General features: G+C 50.4%; 1 protein-coding gene across 2 annotated transcripts; it reads left to right on the top strand.

Annotated features, from left to right (window-relative positions):
* The first annotated feature begins 109 nt into the window (after positions 1–109).
* Positions 110–18172, top strand: Abcg8 (ATP binding cassette subfamily G member 8). Of its 2 annotated transcripts, none has more exons than XM_051161017.1 (13): positions 110–173; positions 4295–4396; positions 6113–6269; positions 9769–10007; positions 10354–10486; positions 10576–10845; positions 12884–13046; positions 13141–13224; positions 14441–14640; positions 15194–15270; positions 15750–16017; positions 17637–17764; positions 17855–18172. In XM_051161017.1, the coding sequence occupies exons 1-13, from the start codon at positions 111–113 to the stop codon at positions 17990–17992; spliced, it is 2022 nt and encodes a 673-aa protein (XP_051016974.1). In that variant the 5' UTR covers position 110; the 3' UTR covers positions 17993–18172. The 2 variants fall into 2 exon arrangements, with proteins under 2 accessions (XP_051016974.1, XP_051016903.1); XM_051160946.1 differs by having other exon boundaries at positions 4292–4396.
* The last annotated feature ends 507 nt before the right edge of the window (positions 18173–18679 follow it).

Raw genomic sequence — 18679 nt, 5'->3', positions numbered from 1 at the left:
GAGAAGGAGGGCTCAGCTGGCCCAGCTCTAAGGAGCAAAGAAAGAGAGAGAGAGCACTGGTCTGGTCAGCAGCAGGGAAGACCTCAGGAGCCACACAGAAGGGCACAAACATGGCTGAGAAGACCCCAGAGGAGACGGGGCTGTGGAATGGGACTGTACTTCAGGATGCTTCTGTGAGTAAGCTTTGCCACCATGGTCCTGGGCTGGAGGCAGGGTGAAACTGGCCTTTCTTTGCTACCATAGGAGTTTTGGTCCTAATTCACCTCAAGTAGAATGGAAATGGGGTAGCAGGGGCCTGTCTCCCCATTGTTGGCAGGATGAGGGGAGCAGGTTCAGGAGCCAGAGGGCCTCTGAAGTCACTTCCCACCCGGCATGCTCTTGGAGGGAGGTGATGTTCTTGTGGGTGACTGGGGTTGATGTCAAGGTGACATTCCGTCACAGAAACTCTCCCATACAGAAAATCCAGGGCTTTTCTGTCAGGCCAAGAACCTCAGTGGGAGTCAAGAAACAGATCTGAGATAATGACAAGATAGCATTTGTGGCGGCGTCAGAGTTTCGTGCTTGTAATTTTTGGATCTGGGAGAGAGCTGGAGTGAGCAGACAGCAGCGGGTGGCCAGGATGTGGAGGTCCAAGGCCTCATCTAACTAAAGAAAGGTTTGCTTGATAAACGGCCTCTGTCTGGAGTTGTGCTTTGAAGTAGAAGGAGATATTGGAAGACAGAGCAGAAAAAGGTCCCGCCCCCATCTTCCACATCCCGCCCACTTTTCTAGAGAGAAAGACAAGAATGAGATGTCCACGTCCAACAGGGAAGCCAAGGACGCTGCTCCAGGAGAGATAGAGTTGCCTGGAATTGACCAATCCAAGCATTTCTATCTAGCCAATTCTACTACCATAGCAACAGCCAAGCCTGCTGCCTGAATTCCCCACGAGCCAGACACTCGTGGGGAAACAGCTTCTACTATGTCTGTCCTTAGAATTTTGATGTTCACTTCCTGAATAGGATATAAAGCCATGGTGGCTTTGGGATCTTCTGCTCTACAGGTTACCACTACAGCTAAAGAGGCAGTGACCTATCAGAATCCTTTATCCAAAAATGTGCCCAGGCCCTGCCACTTACAAGTTCCTCCACTGCAGTCCTGCACATGGTGCCCTGTGACGGCCTGCCAACTGACAACTGTGGGGCTTGGGGGGAAAAAGCAATGAGGCTGACGTGCCCTCTGCCTGCCTACTTAGCTGCCAGTCAAGCTAAAAAACTGTTCAACGGTTTCCACCCTCTCATCTCGCATGGAAATGTAGGAAAACTGAGTGTTTCTTGAGTAGCTGGCTTCTGGTTCACGCATGCCCACCCCCTTCTCTGCCTGCCCAGCATTTAGTCTATGAAGAACTCAGACAGGGCCACATCTTCTTTCCACCCACATTTTAGTCAGGCCTTCTGCACATAGCAGCTCTGCTAGCCTCTGAGCACCCCCTGAAGGGACACTGCCCACACTCAGAAAGATGACCTGGGAGGAGGGATGGTGTCAGCACGATCTATACAGGGAGTTCTGGAGTCGAGTACCAGGGCAGCAGGGCCTGTGGTCCACAAACTCACTACCACCATCACAGGAGCAGGGATAGGAAAGCCTGGGCCCTCAGCAGAGACAGGTGGGATCAGCTCTGGAGGTGTCGGTTGAGGACCAGGCGTGTGCCTTGGGCTAGAGACTTTCTTACCCTTTCTGTCCCTGCCAGCCAGCCACCATCTGCACACTTCTCGTGTGTGTGTGTGTGTGTGTGTGTGTGTGCGTGCGTGCGTGTGTGCGTGCGTGTGCGCGCCTCCACGTTTCCCCATTTATCTGTGCATCTGACTCAGAAGTTAATACAAGGAGACATTACACTGTAGCCCAGCAGGAGCAGAGCTGGTTACCTACAAATAAATCTGCTTTTGATTTTTAGGGTGTCACCTGTCACAAATTCAAATGATGTTCTGACAGTCGTGCTGATTAAAGTGTCAGCTGAATAGATATTTAAGTATTTGAAAAATAGAGAGCGTTTGTCAAAACCTCAGAGGAGTCTAACAAATCCTTCCTGGGTGCCAAGGAAAATATTTTAAAATGGAAGAGAAGTCGTCCACAAGCCAGATATGATTCCCAGCCCCCCACCCTCACCACGCACCCCACCCCGGAAGCTGAGTTGTCTGTGTGGCTCCTGGAAAGCCAGTCTCTCCCCCGTGGCCAGGGTTTGTGGGCTTAAGTGAGCCAGAGTGGCCAGCTGGGCACTTTTCAATGCCATCGCTGTCTTCCACTGGGTCCTCTCTGTCCCGTCCCTGGAAACCCCAGGGTCTTCACACCTCTCAAGCCACAAAAGCACAATAACCCGAGAGCTCACCAAGGACACACCAGGCACAAAATATCCAGCTCACCTCCCACAGCAGCCCCCCACCCCACCCTCAAACTAACAGAAACTTTGCACTGGTACAAACTTCTGCCAAGTTATTCCTATCTGATGCAAATTACCTAAGATCTCTCCTGAGGATAATTGTTTTGAAAACCCTGGGGTGGGGGATGTGGCTCTCAGGACAGTGCTTGGCCTAGCAAGCTTATGCCATGGATTGGATTCCCAACACATACACACACACACACACACACACACACACACACACACAGCATCCCAAATATATCCCTACTTCAGGGAGCAGAATCCTATTACTAGGGGTGAAAGCAGCAGGGGAGGGCATGGTGGGAGGTCAGATCCTGGGCCTCAAAATGAAATGGAAAACATAACTCCTAGTGTTCTAAAGCACGGTGGGTGACCATAGTCTACACCATTGAGATAGATAGATAGATAGATAGATAGATAGATAGATAGATAGATAGACAGATAAAGAGAATGGGGCTGGAGAGGTGGCTCAGATGTTGAAAGTACTTGCTGCTCTCACAGAGTGACCAGGTTTGGTTCCCGTCACGCACAGGATGGTTCACAACCATCCTCTTTTGACCTCTGAGGGTACTAGGCACATGTGTAGAGCACATACACGCATGCAGGCAAACACTCATACACACAAAATAAAATAAAAGTTTTAATTTCAGAACAAATGACCAGGAGAGAAGAATTTGATGGTTTCCAACACAAAGAAATGAGAAGTGGTGAAAAGAGGTGGAGGTGTTGAATGCCCCACTTGACCATTACACGTTGAATACATGTATCAAATGATCACACTGGAAACAGCAATATCCGTCCACTTCAACAATAACGGCAACATCATAGTCACTGTAGCGATGGATATTAGTGATGATGAAAATAATGATGCGGGGGCTTCCTCTGAAATGTCCCTGAATGTTTCCCAAGGCATTCATGGCACAAAATTCCTTATTGCCATAAGATAGAACTTTCTTTGGGGTGACATCTTCAGATATCCAGGGTCAGCTTGCTCTTGACTGTCTATTTATCATGACTTGCCTGTTTGACATGAGGTGATAAATACAGAAAGTGAAAATCAAAACTCAAAGGATTACCTTGTACAGACCCATGCAGACCCTGTGCTTGCTGTTTCAGTTATCTGTGAGTTCCTGTGAGCTTTGCTCTGTTGTTAAAAAATAAAAGAATGTAGGTGGGCGTGGTGATGCACACCTTTAATCCCAGCACTTGAGAGACAGAGGCAGGCAGATTGTTGTGAGTCAGAGGCCAGCCTGCTCTACAACTAAGTCCAGGACAGCCATAGCTACACAGAGAAACCTGTCTCAAAACACCAAAACAAACAAACAAACAAAAAACCCAAGCAAATAGGGACTGGAGAGATGGCTCAGACGTTAAAAGCACTGACTGTTCTTCCAGAGGTCCTGAGTTCAATTCCCAGCAACCACATGGTGGCTCACAACCATCTACAATGTGATCTTATGCCCACTTTTGGCATGCAGGCATAACATTGTATACGTAATAAATAAATAAATAAATCTTTTTAAATTAAAAAAACAAGTAAATGAATGAACGTTAATGGGCGGGGGGTGGGGCGGGGGAATCAAGGGTTTCCTGGCTCCCAGTTCAGTCTTCTCCCTGGAGTCTGAGTATCATTTGTCTTAAGCCTGACGCTGAGGGTCTCTGAGGCTAGGGCTGTCCTGGAGAAGCTTGGGGCCACCCTCATCAACGCTCCCATTTTTCTCAGAGTGCTGAGGTACTGCCTGCATGAGCCCACCTCCTGTTGGTATGGGATGCTGACCACATTGCCAGCAGCTGCCTGGGCCTCTGAGGTTCCCCTCCTGTCTTCTATGCTCTCAGTTGCCGCGGAAGGGCCATCTCACCTGTCGTGTCTCCCAGCAGGGCCTCCAGGACAGCTTGTTCTCCTCTGAAAGTGACAACAGCCTGTACTTCACCTACGGTGGCCGGTCTAATACTCTGGAGGTCAGAGATCTCACCTATGAGGTAGGGCCACAGGCCTGGGTTGAGGGGTGAAGAGTGGACAAGTAACGTTCAGGGGAAGGGAGGGTGAACTGACCCTGTAGGTCCCCGAAGGCCAAAGATGAAATTCTGTCTACCCTGGGTGCAAACCCCACCTACAGCTAGAAGTGTGGAAAGGGATGGGGGCTCTTGTGGAGATGCGGAGGGTTCACTGTGCAGGCCTGTGGGGAATGTCTCTGGAAGCCACAACCTTAAAATGTGAAATCACTCTAAACACATATGTATGTATGTGCGCATGTGTGTGCTTATCATATCTATAAAATATATGTGTGTTTATACATATAAACATATATGATATACCTAAAGTATATATGTGACATATACTTTATATGTATAAATAATATAATATATATAAATAGATACATAGATAGATGATAGATATCAAAGGGGCTTGGGGGATGGCTCATGCAAGCAAGTGCCTGAACTGCCAGCCTGAGGGCCTGAGCTCAGATCTCCACAGCTCACAGGTGACAATCTGGCCTGGGCGGCACACGTCTGTGGTCCTAGAGCCGGTGCATCCATAGATCTCGTTCAACCTGGGCAAATCAGTGAGTCCCAGGTACAGCAATAGACCAGGTCTCAAAAGTAAGGTAGAGAGCAGTTAAGAGGTGCCATTCACCTCTGGCCTCCACACACAAATGTGCAAGGTGCCTTTGTATCCACGTGTGTATGTAGATATCTGTAGAAAACACACATACCAAAATACAGTGTTTCCACATACCCTTTGCCTGCCTCGAAGTCAACATCTTGCAAACTGCATGGTAATTATCAAAACCAAGAAATTTAACATGCTCTTAACTAAATGACAGTTTATCTATCTATTGTCCATCTGTCTGTCCATCCATGCATCTATCTATCTATCTATCTATCTATCTACATACCTACCTACCTGCCTGCCTGCCTATGGTCTATTTTTTATAAAATATGGTGTCCTGTTGCTGATAAAACATCCAGAATGCATGTAACATGCATATAATTCCTGATTGTGTCATGATTCTTCTTGCTACAGGTAGTTTATTGTATATATGTGTAACAATATAAATGTATATGTAAAAAATAAAAAATGTTTTTAAAAAAATACCCCTCCCCAAAATAAACAACTTGGAAACAAAAAACAAAACAAAACAAAAAAATCCAGAATGCAAAGGCAACGGTAAGGGTCTCAGGGTTGCCCTTGTCAGAAGTCAGTAGTTCTTTTCCCTCCACTTCCCTACCCCCACCCTCGGGGTAGACCACCTGCTGCCCAAATGGGATGATGAGCTTCAGGGACAGAGCTGGCCTTCTTGTGGTTGTAGGTTAAACAGAGGCATGAGCTACTTTGTAGCCTTTCTCTGCTCTGCAGTGAGTAGTTACTCTGCTTGAGTAATTTCTTAATAGCTTTGCGCCTGGTCAGTACAGGACCCATGCCGTATGTTTACAATTAATAGTAGATGTGATGACATTGTTGTAAAGTGATCATGGTAATGCCTTGCAGGTGGTAAACACTTGCTGTCTTCTGGTCCCCCTTAGCTCTAGACTTGAACGGGATGGTGGGGATCTCACTGTCACGTTTGGTCAGCAGCCGGGTGTCTCCTGTGAGAGGGGTGATACAAAACACAGGAGAGCCGTGCAGAAGCTGCTAAGGCCCGGTGAGCCGTTCAGCTTCCCAAGGACCCGCTAATGGCTAACGTCTCCCCACAGGTGGACATGGCCTCTCAGGTGCCTTGGTTTGAGCAGCTGGCTCAGTTCAAGTTACCGTGGTGCTCTCGCAGCAGCCAAGACTCCTGCCGTCTGGGCATCCGGAATCTGAGCTTCAAAGTGAGGAGTGGACAGATGCTAGCTATCATCGGGAGCTCAGGTACCAAGAGAAGCAGTCGTGGGGCGGTGGCTTTTCTCCTCTGGGATACAGGCTAGCCGTCAGTCACGGACTCTGCTTGCAGAACTCTGAACTGTCAGAGTAATATGGCAGAGTGGCTGGGAGCACAGGTTCTGGATCAAATGAGCCTGGGTTCAAATGTCACCTCCCATACCCATTAACCCCCAGATGTTGCTGCCGTTGTGACCTCGGTGTGGCCCCTTGTGCACCTGGAGCTGCAGCCACAGCAGTTCTTTCTGCAGTCTGCAGCTCCCACTGGACTAAGACAATACCCAAGCAACCTCAGAACATGGTGTTCTTTTCAGAGACTCCCCGGACCACAGGTGCCGGCTCAGGTCGTTCCTCCACAGGCAGAGTCAGGTCATGGTCAGACAATGACTCGGCAGGGCCCCGCCACCACTGCCCCCCTCCACAGTCCTGCCATAACCTTCAGCCAGCTGCAAAAAAGCCAGATCCGTGCAGTGTCATAGGCCATCACTGTCATGGGTCCAATCACAAACTGCAGAACCTTGCAGTACGAGAGGGGCTCGGAGAACAGTTTGTTTATCTTATTGGATTATGCTTTATGCCCTTCCTGTCTGGAAGCATTTTTAGGAAGAAGATTTTTCAAATCATCTAGTCTTCCAGACTTCTTGAGTGCTCTTTGTGAATACGTGCATGTGTACACACACACACACACACACACACACACACACACACACACACATATTCATTTGGCAGGTGAGAACACTAAATCCAAATAAGCCGAGTGAGTCTGTCTCCCAAGGACATAAATTTAACCAACAGTAGATCTTGTCCTCTGCCCTAATTCTTCCTGGGACTCCTTTACACAGTATTAGAGAGAGTACTTTATACCTTTTAATTAATCATTTCCAGAAGGAAAGCTTGCTCAACACTTTGAACATCTGTTCCAAACTTTTACTTTCTTGTGATAGAGTTGTTTGCTGTCTAATCAAAGATCAAATAAGCTACAATATGTAAACGCACTTTGTAACTGAGACAACACGCACACTCATTCAGTTCTTTCTCACTCTGGCCCTGACCTGTGATTCTGAGCTAAACAAGCAAAGGGTATTTTGACTTCTAATGCGTGGTAGCTTTTCTTGTTGTGTTTATCTTTTGGGGGGTCATCCAGGAGACACACAGGCCATTACTCAGTCATGATGGTGACTATTTGGTCCGTATGGCTCTCTAGCCAGCAGCAGCCCTGAGTTTTAATTAGGAAAGTGAACTTCAAAAAGGCTGAGCAGGATTCATAGTCAGTAATGTCCAAGGCTCAATTTTGCTTGGCTTCAAGATTACTTGACTGAAATTGTTGAGTCTTTCTTAGAAAGATGTAGTCACTATACCTCCTCGATGTTAATGACTTTAATTAGTACCACACGGAGGGAAGATGACTATGTCTACTAGCCATAATAAAATTTTTAAAAAATATTCTAAAATATCAGCTCCAAGCACCTGGCTTGTTCTGTAGAGTCAGCCACACAAAAGGATTCTCCAATGACTGAAGTCAGTGCTGAGGAAATGGCAGCCAAATCACAAGACTCCTGAGCCGTGGCTCTCAGCGTTTGCCCAAATGCACCAGGCACGCTCTGCTGGAAGGGCTGCCTCTGTCTTTTGCCACAGTTTTGCTTAGGAAATAGTGATCTTCCTGCCCTCTGACTGGGGAATCCTGGCACAGTCCCCCTTCACTGCCAGACTCAATGCTAGGCTGAACAGAGAGCAGAGCTGAACCTCCCTCTCTGGCACCTCTTGGGAATATGTTGTTCAGCCTAATTCTGCAGGAAGCACCCAGCTTCCTAAAATGGGGCACACCAACCAGGCGGCCAACACGCTGTTTCCACTTCAAGCCTCTGGACAGTGAGCAAGGGGACCGACCACACAAAAAGGCCCCCCTGGCTTTAGATTTTGCAGGCAGCATGTGATATGTGCCAGGTGGACTTGTCATATACTGTCTGTAGGCCTTTGCCTTTTTTACAAAAGGGGAGGAAACACTATTAATTCCACCAAAGATTACCAGTGGGGAAACCAAACCTTGCCTGGGAGACCCAAACAGAATTCGTCTCCAGGTTAATGACAGAAGGGAGTTCTCCAAGCTTGAGGCAGGCTCACATCCACACTTTGAATAGTTTTAGGAGAGCCGGATTTGGTGGTGCACGTCTTTAATCCCAGCACTCAGGAGGAGGCAGAAGCAGCGGGGATTTCAGTGCGTTTGAGCCAGTCTGGTCTACATAGTGAGTTTCAAGATAGCCCAGGCTGCATAGTGAGACCCTGTCACAAAACAACAACAAAAAATTAGTTACAAGAGTGAAAGCTTCATCTAATGCTTTGGAAACTAGTTCCATTATGATGCTTACTTCTCCGAATTAATAGACAATAATATGTTGTTCAGAAGTGGATGAAGGGATAATTTTTCTTTGTAAGGCAAAAGGGAAAAAAGACATTGATTTTTAAAATGAGAGAAGGGTATAGGCATACTGGGAGCCCAGCCATCATGGTGCTTGAAAATGATACCCACATCTATTACTGTCTATTATTTTTCCCTCGCATTTCTCAAAGTAGATCGTATTGATTTTTTGTTTGTTAGTTTGGTTGGTTGGTTAGTTGGTTAGTTGATTAGTGGTTGTGTTTTGGTTTTGTGTTTTGGTTTGTCTTTAATTAGTTTGTTTCTTGGAGTTTTTTTGTTTGTTTGTTTTGTTTTGTTTTGTTTTTCTGAGAAGGAGTTTCTCTGTGTAGCCTTGGCTGTCCTGGACTCACTTTGTAGACCAGGCTGGCCTCAAACTCGCAGTGATCCTCTTGCCTCTGCCTCCCGAGTGCTGGGATTAAAGGCTTGTGCCACCACGCCTGGCTTTTTTTTTTTTTTTTTTTTAGGCAGGGTTTCTCTGTGTAGCCCTGACCATACTGGAACTCAACTCACTCTGTAGACCAGGCTAGCCTTGAACTCAAAGATTCTGCCTGCCTCTGCCTCCCAAGTGCTGAGATTAAAGGTATCTGCCACCCACTTCCCGGCTTTGAACTCTTCAAAGACAGGCTATGAATGTTCCAAAATAGTCATTCCCACAAAGCCTGTTTGGAGCCAAATGATGAATGATGAGGCGATGCCAAGGTATTGTCAGCCAAAAAACAGCTACACTTTGTAGTGTAATTAGACCCAGCCTTGCTTGGGAGATAGCCACTTGTTAGCTAGAGAGTGCTCCAGGCGCAGAAGCAGGCTTCTCCCAGTCAGGACTCCAACCTTCTCCTGTCTGAAACCTCATTCTCCTTGTCTCCTCATCACTCAAGTTGGCTATGGAAGAAAAGCCCGAAGGTGCACCTGCTGGGACCTCCCACCCAGATCTAGTAACAGTGCTGGGTTCCCTGGAACTTGGTCGCTTCTGTAGAGCCCTCTGGGTTGGGGGGGTGGTTGGGTAGGATTAGCTGGCAGGCTGCCCCCCCCCCCCCCACAGAAACTCTGCCCTCAGGGACGTCTCTGACTTTGCAGACTGTGGGAGAGCCTCACTGCTAGACGTCATCACAGGCAGAGACCATGGTGGCAAGATGAAATCGGGACAAATCTGGATAAACGGGCAACCCAGCACGCGCCAGCTGATGAGAAAGTGTGTGGCGCATGTGCGCCAGCATGACCAGCTGCTCCCCAACCTGACTGTCAGAGAGACCCTGGCTTTCATCGCCCAGATGCGCCTGCCCAGGACCTTCTCTCAAGCCCAGCGTGACAAAAGGGTAACCAGTTGTCTGGGTGGTGATCCCCGGTGTTGGAGAGTTTCCAACCCACCCTAACCAGGCCACCCTAAATGCCAACGTACTTAGCCCCATGGGTTCCTGGACCTTGTCAAGTACGTGACAAGTGTGTGGTTATTTGTGTCAGGGTTTTCTGGTGCTTCATATGAGAGGGGAGCCAACTATCTGGAATCCAGTCTGGTTACTAATCCAGGGCAAATCTACTCAGACCCTGGGGGCGTAACAGGGCGTGGGGCGGGGCAAATACTGCTGTGGGGAAATAGCGCAGGAGACACCCTCCTGTGCGTTAAGGGGTTTGTGCAGCCCCTGGAAACCCTGTCGTCCTCAGGTGGAGGACGTGATTGCCGAGCTTCGGCTGCGCCAGTGTGCCAACACCCGCGTGGGCAACATATATGTGCGTGGGGTGTCCGGGGGCGAACGCCGGAGAGTGAGCATCGGGGTGCAACTTCTGTGGAACCCAGGTGAGGGCTGGGAACCTGAGGGGTTGAGGCCCTGAGCCTGCACCCTGCCCGGCAACGTGGTCATCGGGCTCCCTGTGCGGTGTCCCCAGGGATCCTCATCCTGGACGAGCCCACTTCTGGCCTAGACAGCTTCACCGCCCACAACCTGGTGAGAACCTTGTCCCGCCTGGCCAAAGGCAACAGGCTGGTGCTCATCTCCCTCCACCAGCCTCGCTCTGACATCTTTAGGCTATTTGACCTGGTCCTTCTGATGACATCTGGCACCCCAATCTACCTGGGGGCTGCGCAGCACATGGTGCAGTACTTCACATCAATTGGCTACCCTTGTCCTCGCTACAGCAACCCTGCTGACTTCTACGGTGAGTGAGCTAAGGCCCATGGCCTGTAACCTGGGGCACAGCCATTTGCTGACACCACCCTCCCCCGGCCTAACAAAACAAAAAACAAGCACAAAATACTTACTGGAAAGATCTAGAGGGAGACACCGTTCTGCTCGCCTCGGATGAGGAGCCAGGACAGAGTGGTAGCATCCGAAGTGGGAACCTGGTCAGTTTGGCAGGCACAAATACAAGGCGTGGCTGGGTACCACTACTACAAGTTGCCTCTCTGTGCAGGACAGGTTAGGGAGGCGTAGGAGTTTGCAGATGGATGGAGTGGGGGCACATAACCCTGAGGCCTTGGATCTGTTTGTACAATTGTGGTTTTTATGCTGTGTGTGTGTGTGTGTGTGTGTGTGTGTGTGTGTTGTATGTGCGTGGTGTGAGGTGTGGGGGTGGTGGTGTGTCGGGGTGTCTGTGTGTGTGTGTGGTGTGTGTCTGTGTGTGTGTGTGGAGGGGGTGTTTATATATATGCCCTTGTGCTCCACCAAGGGAGCCAGCATTGGGAGTGCAGGACCAGCGAGTCCCTGACCATAGACTGCTTGATTGGTCACTGACTTACCTTTCTCTGGGGTCCCAGGTTCTTAAATCACACCAAGGACACCATGAACCACTTTATTCATGGGGAGCAGTGGCCTTTTCTGGACACCTGCTTGTAAAAAAGAAAAAAAAAAAAAAACCCAAGAGTGCTGAGGGATAGCCTGGATGCTGAACAAGGAGCCAGTTGTACCAGAGCCTAGGAAAGCAGCAGCTGTAGGCAGTCCCCTAGGTATCCAGTAACCCCAAGTTCTTCCTAGGATGGCAAAGGGCTAACCTTCATGGTGTCTCCTGTCAGATGCGCTGATCCTGCCCTGGCCTATTGTGCTCCAGGACAGCTGGAGGAGCAGAACCAGAGTTCCCATAGGTGTGCCCGACCCTCAGCCTTGACTCTGGGCTGTGCCACCCACTGTCATGCCAGCATCCTCAGATATCCAGAAGAAAAGGCCATTCCCCTGGCTCATTCCCTTGCCCTGTGAACTCACGCCCTCGATGAACTCCCACAGCCTGACTTCCGGGCCATGTGTCACACTCTGGGCAGTGTCCTCAGATAAAGGGGCAGAGGACAGCTTCCAACCTGGCTGCCAGGGAAAGTTTGAAGTGAGCCTGGGAGGGCTGCCCAAAACCAAGTGACTAGGGTAGACTTGAAGCCTTTTTTCTTTCTTTTCTTTTTTTCTTATTATTTGGAGGAAGTAGGGACAGGGTTCTTGTCTACTAGCCTTGAGGCAGAAGCTGCTCACATGGGGCCAGGGTACCCAGCACATGTGACATTTGAGCTATAGCTTGCACAGAGGGAACCTATGTGGTTCATAGGGTCCCTCCCACAAGACATCTTTCCTTGTGCAATGAAAACAGAGGCTGTGTGGTAAAGAGGAGACCACAGCTGTGCATGGTCCTGGAGTCCCCAGGGGATAGCACTGTCATGGCTGTGACAAGTGGACCTTGTTCTTTCTGGCATTGAAGGAACACTGGGTATTGGGGCGGAGGGAGGTGGCAGAATCCCGTGAGAGGAGGGCTGCAGAGTGGGATAGTCAAATGCAGGGTGACATCTTCTCAGATTTAGAAGGTAGCTCCCCAACTGGGTAGGCTGTCCCAGACTCCCCTGGGGTCAAAGCTTAGCATGGGCAGTAGGCTGGTCCCCAGCACCCTGGCCACTTGAGAGGCCAAATTATGGATTCACACTAACAGCTGGAGTTAGAGCCAGGATCTACCTGTGAGGAGGTATCTGTCCCTGAAGGCGCCTGTACACTCTAGGGATGTCCCTGTGATGCATCTCGGGGTGTGTTAGAGCTGGGGCCTCTACTATTGGCCACTTCCTGATCTACGGCTTACCAAAGGTATCTGCATGTGTGGTCAAATGAGGCAGAACCAGGGACCAGGTCTCTGCCTCTCTGCTCTGACGACTGTATCACAGTTCCTTCTCGGAGGGTGGGGCGAGCTCCAGGGACCAGGCTGCTCATGACCCTGCATCTTCTCCTTACAGTGGACTTGACTAGCATTGACAGGCGCAGCAAAGAACAGGAAGTGGCCACCATGGAGAAGGCTCAGTCACTTGCAGCCTTGTTTCTAGAAAAAGTGCAAGGCTTTGATAACTTCCTGTGGAAAGCAGAGGCAAAGGAGTGTGACACTGGCACCTATGCGGTCAGGTACAATGGGAACTGTGCAGATACTGCCAGAGTGGGAAGGCCCTGTGGTGCCCCCTCCCTGGCCCCAGGTTGACCACATACTCTTTCCTAACAGCCAGACTCTCACACAGTTCCCTGACTGTGCAACTGCTGCTGCTGAGTTGCCCGGGATAATACAGCAGTTTACCACCCTGATCCGGTAATATTCCTCTCTCTCTCTCTCTCTCTCTCTCTCTCTCTCTCTCTCTCTCTCATTCTCTCTCTCTCTCTCGCTCTCTCCGTCTCTCTCTTTCTGTCTCTATGTCTCTGTCTCTGTGTCTCTGTGTCTCTCTCTCTCTGTCTCTGTGTCTCTCTCTGTCTCTCTCTCTGTCTCTCTCTCTCTCTCTCTCTCTCTCTCTCTCTCTCTCTCTCTCTCTCTCTCTCTCTCTCTGTCCTCCACCCCCTCCCATGCCTCTGAATATCAAAGCAAAACATTCCTATCCAAGGGGAATTTAAGTGAAGGAGCAAGCGGTGAAATTGTTTGAAAGCCAGCATCAGTAGGACCAGCCTAGCCCTCCTGTGTCACAGAGAGCTCCTGGTACCCTGACTCTCTAAACCATAAAACTGTATTAGTGACAGCAATCACGGAAATAGCTGTGTAAGAAGCTCAGAGCTGGGAAGGGCAGAGCCTCTACCGTTCCGTGCTCAGTGAGAGCTAGCTGTACCTGTCACACTCTGTCTTCCTGGGTCTGCACAAACACAGACCTGGACCAGGTTCTATGTACTGTTCCGTAACCCGTTCTTCAAACTAAGGGTCACGCTCCTGCCTCCTCTCTGATTAGAGCCCTCTGGCTTAGTCATTTTTGTTTGTTTGTTTGCTTGTTTGTTTGTTTACTTCAGTCCTTATTTGGGGGTTTTCACCATTGTAAGACACACTGTGCCAGCACTTGGGAGGCAGAGGCAGGTGGATCGCTGTGAGTTCAAGGCCAGCCTGGTCTACAAATCGAGTCCAGGACAGTCAAAGCTACACAGAGAGACCCTGTCTTGGAAAAAAAAAAAAGACACAATGTGGCCAACATCTCTATGACATGCTTGATTTTCCCTGTAAGTAACATCATTATGGATGATGAAAAGTGGTCATTTGCTGCGTGTTGTGGTGCATGCCTGAAACGCCAGTCCTGGGGAAGAGATGAGGCAAGACGAGCCCTCATGTTCGATGCCACCCTGAGCTGCATAACTACAGACCCTGACCCAAAACAAAAGCAAGAAAGACACCTCCCAAATAAGAATCATATACTCAGGCCCCACTTTTGTTACTCAGTTGTCATGGACCACACTTCACATTTTACACGTGAGGAAATACGGCTTCTGCTGATGAGATGACATGCCTAAGTTTTGTGTGTTGTTCCTTTGACACCTTTTTTTTTTCCTCCAAGTCGTCAGATCTCCAATGATTTCCGGGACCTGCCTACCCTGCTCATCCACGGGGCGGAAGCCTGCCTGATGTCTCTCATCATTGGCTTCCTCTACTATGGCCACGATGCCAAGCAGCTCTCGTTCATGGACATGTCAGCTCTTCTCTTCATGATAGGAGCGCTCGTCCCTTTCAACGTCATTCTGGATGTCGTCTCCAAGTGTGAGTGTCACCCGTTCTCCTCCCCAGACTGTGCCGCAACGGGTCACAGGAGGAGCCTGGCACTTGTTTGAAGCTAGTCTCTATGGTTCTCCCAGCACTTTGGGACAATGGCTTTATGGGACTACCTCATCCAGACTGTGTGATGATCACAGTGATCGTTTTAAAAGTTTGCACTCTGATACTAGCATGTGACAAAAAAAGCAAATCATGGCGTCTTGGCTGTTCCCATCCAAGCAGGATTTATGCTTGGAGGTGACTTGCTGCAATAATACCTGGAGATCCCCTGATCCCCAACACCTGGAGCAGAATGGCGTCACCATGCATGTAATTTAAAAAAGCATATGAACGATTTAGAAAGTAGAACTACTCCCCACCCCCGACCCCCGTGAACTCCCAGTGCTGGGCATTGAACCCATAGCCTTGTGCATGCTGGGCAGGCGTTCTGCCACCCAGCTTTATATCACCGCTTTCAACGGTATTACGGGAGACACAGCATCAGTAGTACCATAGATGACTTTCACTCATTCATTCCTCTCCCCTCCCCCATCTTTAGGTCACTCGGAGAGGTCAATGCTGTACTGTGAGCTGGAAGATGGGCTGTACACTGCTGGGCCATATTTCTTTGCCAAGGTCAGGGCTTGAGAGCAAGTGCATGGTACAAGGCATTCTTTAGGCATTGCGGGAAAGGGTTCTGCGGAAACACCCAGCCATGCGTTATCTGTGGCTTGTATCCAGAAGAGTTTCGGAGACTTGCTAGTCATTAGACTGTCCCCAGAAAGGCTGGGGCTGTGCAGAAGAAATAACACTTTTCTGGGCAGCCAGACCCGAGAGAGGAAAAAGTGGGCAGTGTTTCCCGGAAGTTGTTGTAAGACTCTCATAAAGCCACACAGGGGCTGGGCAGGAAGTGGGGGCATCAACCCAGCTCTTAGCGGAGCATATACCAGCTGCCTCCATAGAGCACAGCTCCAGAATGTTCCTGCAGCAGAGACCCGGAGAGAGGTCAGGTTCTGAGTCTTCCCTGCCACCCCCCCCCCCATGGTGAAGGAACACTCAGATAATAGTAACGCAGGTGTCGGCACCATATCCTAGCGAGGGGCTGTGCTTTGCAGATCCTAGGCGAGCTGCCCGAGCACTGTGCCTACGTGATCATCTACGGGATGCCCATCTACTGGCTGACCAACCTGCGGCCAGTGCCCGAGCTCTTCCTTCTTCACTTCCTGCTTGTGTGGCTGGTGGTCTTCTGCTGCAGGACCATGGCGCTGGCTGCCTCCGCCATGCTGCCCACCTTCCATATGTCCTCCTTCATCTGCAATGCCCTCTACAATTCCTACTACCTCACCGGTGGCTTCATGATCAACCTGAACAACCTGTGGATAGGTGAGGCTTGCTTCCCTTTGCTCAGATGAGCATCTGTGGGACCCTGTGGCTGGTTAAGTCTTCGTCTACTGGTGGAAGGTCACTAAGGTTTCTCTCAATGCCTCTGCTGGCTACACAGTGGGCTAGGGGATGGATAGCACTTCCTCAAAGCCGCCACACGCACTCAGAAGTCACCCTGACTCCCTTCCTCACCACATTCACCAGCGAGCCAGGCCTGAAATATCCCTGTGGTTTTATCCCAGCCCTCACCCTCATCATTGAGCCCTGGACCACCATAATAGTCTGGCCTCTCAATGTCCACCTATGCAGAGTGAGCTTTCTGGGGGACACGTTCCTGTTCCTCTTTTGTTCAAAGTCTCTCAGAGATGCTAGTTCCTGATGTCCCCTCCCTTACCCCTACCCCCCAACTTTTGTAAGGCCTCCAGCACCTCTACATTCTCACTGTGGAGCCCATGGGACCACTTTTCTGCATTCACCACTGCCCGACCTCACTACTATCTCCTCAGCCAGCCTTTGATGACATCTGAGCAGGGCTTGCAGCTTCCTCCTCTCCTGGCAGATACTCCCCAGGGCCAGGACCCTCCCTCTCCCAGCAGATGCTCCCCAGGGTCAGGCCTCTCCTCTCCCAGCAGATGCTCCCCAGGGTCAGGACCCCCCTCTCCCAGCAGATACTCCTCAGGGTCAACTACCCTCCTCTGCCAGCAGATGCTCCCCAGGATCAGGACCCTCCTCTGCCAGCAGATGCTCCCCAGGGCCAGGACCCTCCTCTGACAGCAGATACTCCTCAGGGTCAACGACCCTCCTCTGCCAGCAGATGCTCCCCAGGGTCAGGGCCTCCCTCTCCCAGCAGATACTCCTCAGGGTCAACGACCCTCCTCTGCCAGCAGATGCTCCCCAGGGCCAGGACCCTCCTCTGCCAGCAGTTGTTTCCCAGGGTCAAGACCCTCCTCTGCCAGCAGATGCTCCTCAGGGTCAGGACCCTCTTCTGCCAGCAGATGCTCCCCAGGGCCAGGACCCTCCTCTTCCAGCAGATGCTCCCCAGGGCCAGGACCCTCCTCTTCCAGCAGATGCTCCCCAGGGCCAGGACCCTCCTCTGCCAGCAGATGCTCCCCAGGGCCAGGACCCTCCTCTGCCAGCAGATGCTCTCCAGGGTCAGGACCCTCCTCTGCCAGCAGATGCTCCCCAGGGCCAGGACCCTCTTCTGCCAGCAGATGCTCCCCAGGGCCAGGACCCTCCTCTGACAGCAGATGCTCCCCAGGGCCAGGACCCTCCTCTGACAGCAGATACTCCTCAGGGTCAGGACCCTCCTCTTCCAGCAGGTGCTCCCCAGGGTCAGAGTCTCTGGTGCTGAGTGCCTTGTGAAGCCAAGCACGTTCAGTATATAATGAAATGATGGTCCAGAATTGGTAGTAATCCAACATGTGGGTCACCCCTCGTTGGCCTCCTCAGCACAGTGTCACCAGGCACAGCTGTTACTCCTTTGGCCCCTCTTCTTTGCTCCCTGGTCCTCAGAGGACTCTTTCGGCCACAGCCAGCATGACTCCGCTCTCCAGGAGCAGTAGGAGACTTGGGCAGGGCATCAGAGACCATGTGAATAACATAGCTCTTGCTGTCTTCAGTGCCTGCGTGGATTTCCAAGCTGTCTTTCCTCCGGTGGTGCTTCTCAGGGCTGATGCAGATTCAGTTTAATGGCTACCCTTACACAGCGCAGGTCGGCAACCTCACCTTTTCAGTCCCCGGAGATGAGGTAAGGAGTGAAGGCTGGGCATTCTAAATTCAAGGGCTTCTGTGGGGACCAGGGGGCCCTTGGGAGCTCACCAAGTGTTCGTGTGTGCAGCTGGTCAGTGCCATGGACCTCAACTCGTACCCGCTCTATGCTGCCTACCTCATTGTCATTGGCATCAGCTGTGGCTTCCTGTTCCTGTACTATCTGTCCTTGAAGTTCATCAAACAGAAGTCAAGTCAAGACTGGTGATGCTCACCCAGGCTTGCTCCTGCTGCTGGGCTGCTTCTCCCAGGGCTGGCTGCCCCCTGAAGTGGACGACGATGACACAGATCTCAGCAGCATGCACCTCTCGGTGCTGCAGTGGCATGGGTCAGCCACAGGATGGCAGCAGAATAAAAGACAGTTGAGAGGGATTCCTGCTCACAGGCCTGAGCTGAGCTCGCGATGGGAGAGGAATGGGCACTTGGAGGCACCTGCGTTTCCTTTGCTTATATCTTTATATCAACAACATAGTATGGAATGGGAGCCAACGATGTATAAATTGAGTAGCCAGGCTGTGCAGCAATTTCTGGAGCCCAGAGAGAATAGTGGTTTAATGGCAAAATGTTTAGCTCTCTCTTCCTTAGCTCTCATATCCTGTGTTAAGCCACTCACAGTACAGAAGGTGACCTAAAACAGACTAGACAAATGTCATCGTTTATCTCTGTGTGGCTCCATAGATTCCAAACCCCAAAGTTGAACCACTAAAGAGTTTATTGAGTATCTAGTCCATGGTAGGTATGGCATAAAGTGTGGCATGTGGCTACCGCCATTTGTTCTCAAAACAACCCACTGATAGGAGCAGCACCTTGCTTTTTGGATGAGGACGAGGCAAAGACAAATTCAGTTGTCTCAGCTCACACAGAAGCCTTTGGGAGTTAGCGAGCAAAAGACCAG

Source organism: Acomys russatus, chromosome 1, assembly GCF_903995435.1.
Source record: "Acomys russatus chromosome 1, mAcoRus1.1, whole genome shotgun sequence".
Classification (NCBI taxonomy): Eukaryota; Metazoa; Chordata; class Mammalia; order Rodentia; family Muridae; genus Acomys; species Acomys russatus.
This window is presented reverse-complemented; position numbering and strand designations above follow the sequence as displayed.

Excerpts from the sequence above, each read along its gene's own strand:
- Abcg8 (XM_051160946.1), top strand. The coding sequence starts at position 111 with ATGGCTGAGAAGACCCCAGAGGAGACGGGGCTGTGGAATGGGACTGTA. Across the intron at positions 13,047-13,140 it reads ACTGGCACCTATGCGGTCAG|CCAGACTCTCACACAGTTCC; the intron begins GTACAATGGGAA and ends CTTTCCTAACAG. Across the intron at positions 14,641-15,193 it reads TCTGGATGTCGTCTCCAAGT|GTCACTCGGAGAGGTCAATG; the intron begins GTGAGTGTCACC and ends CCCCATCTTTAG.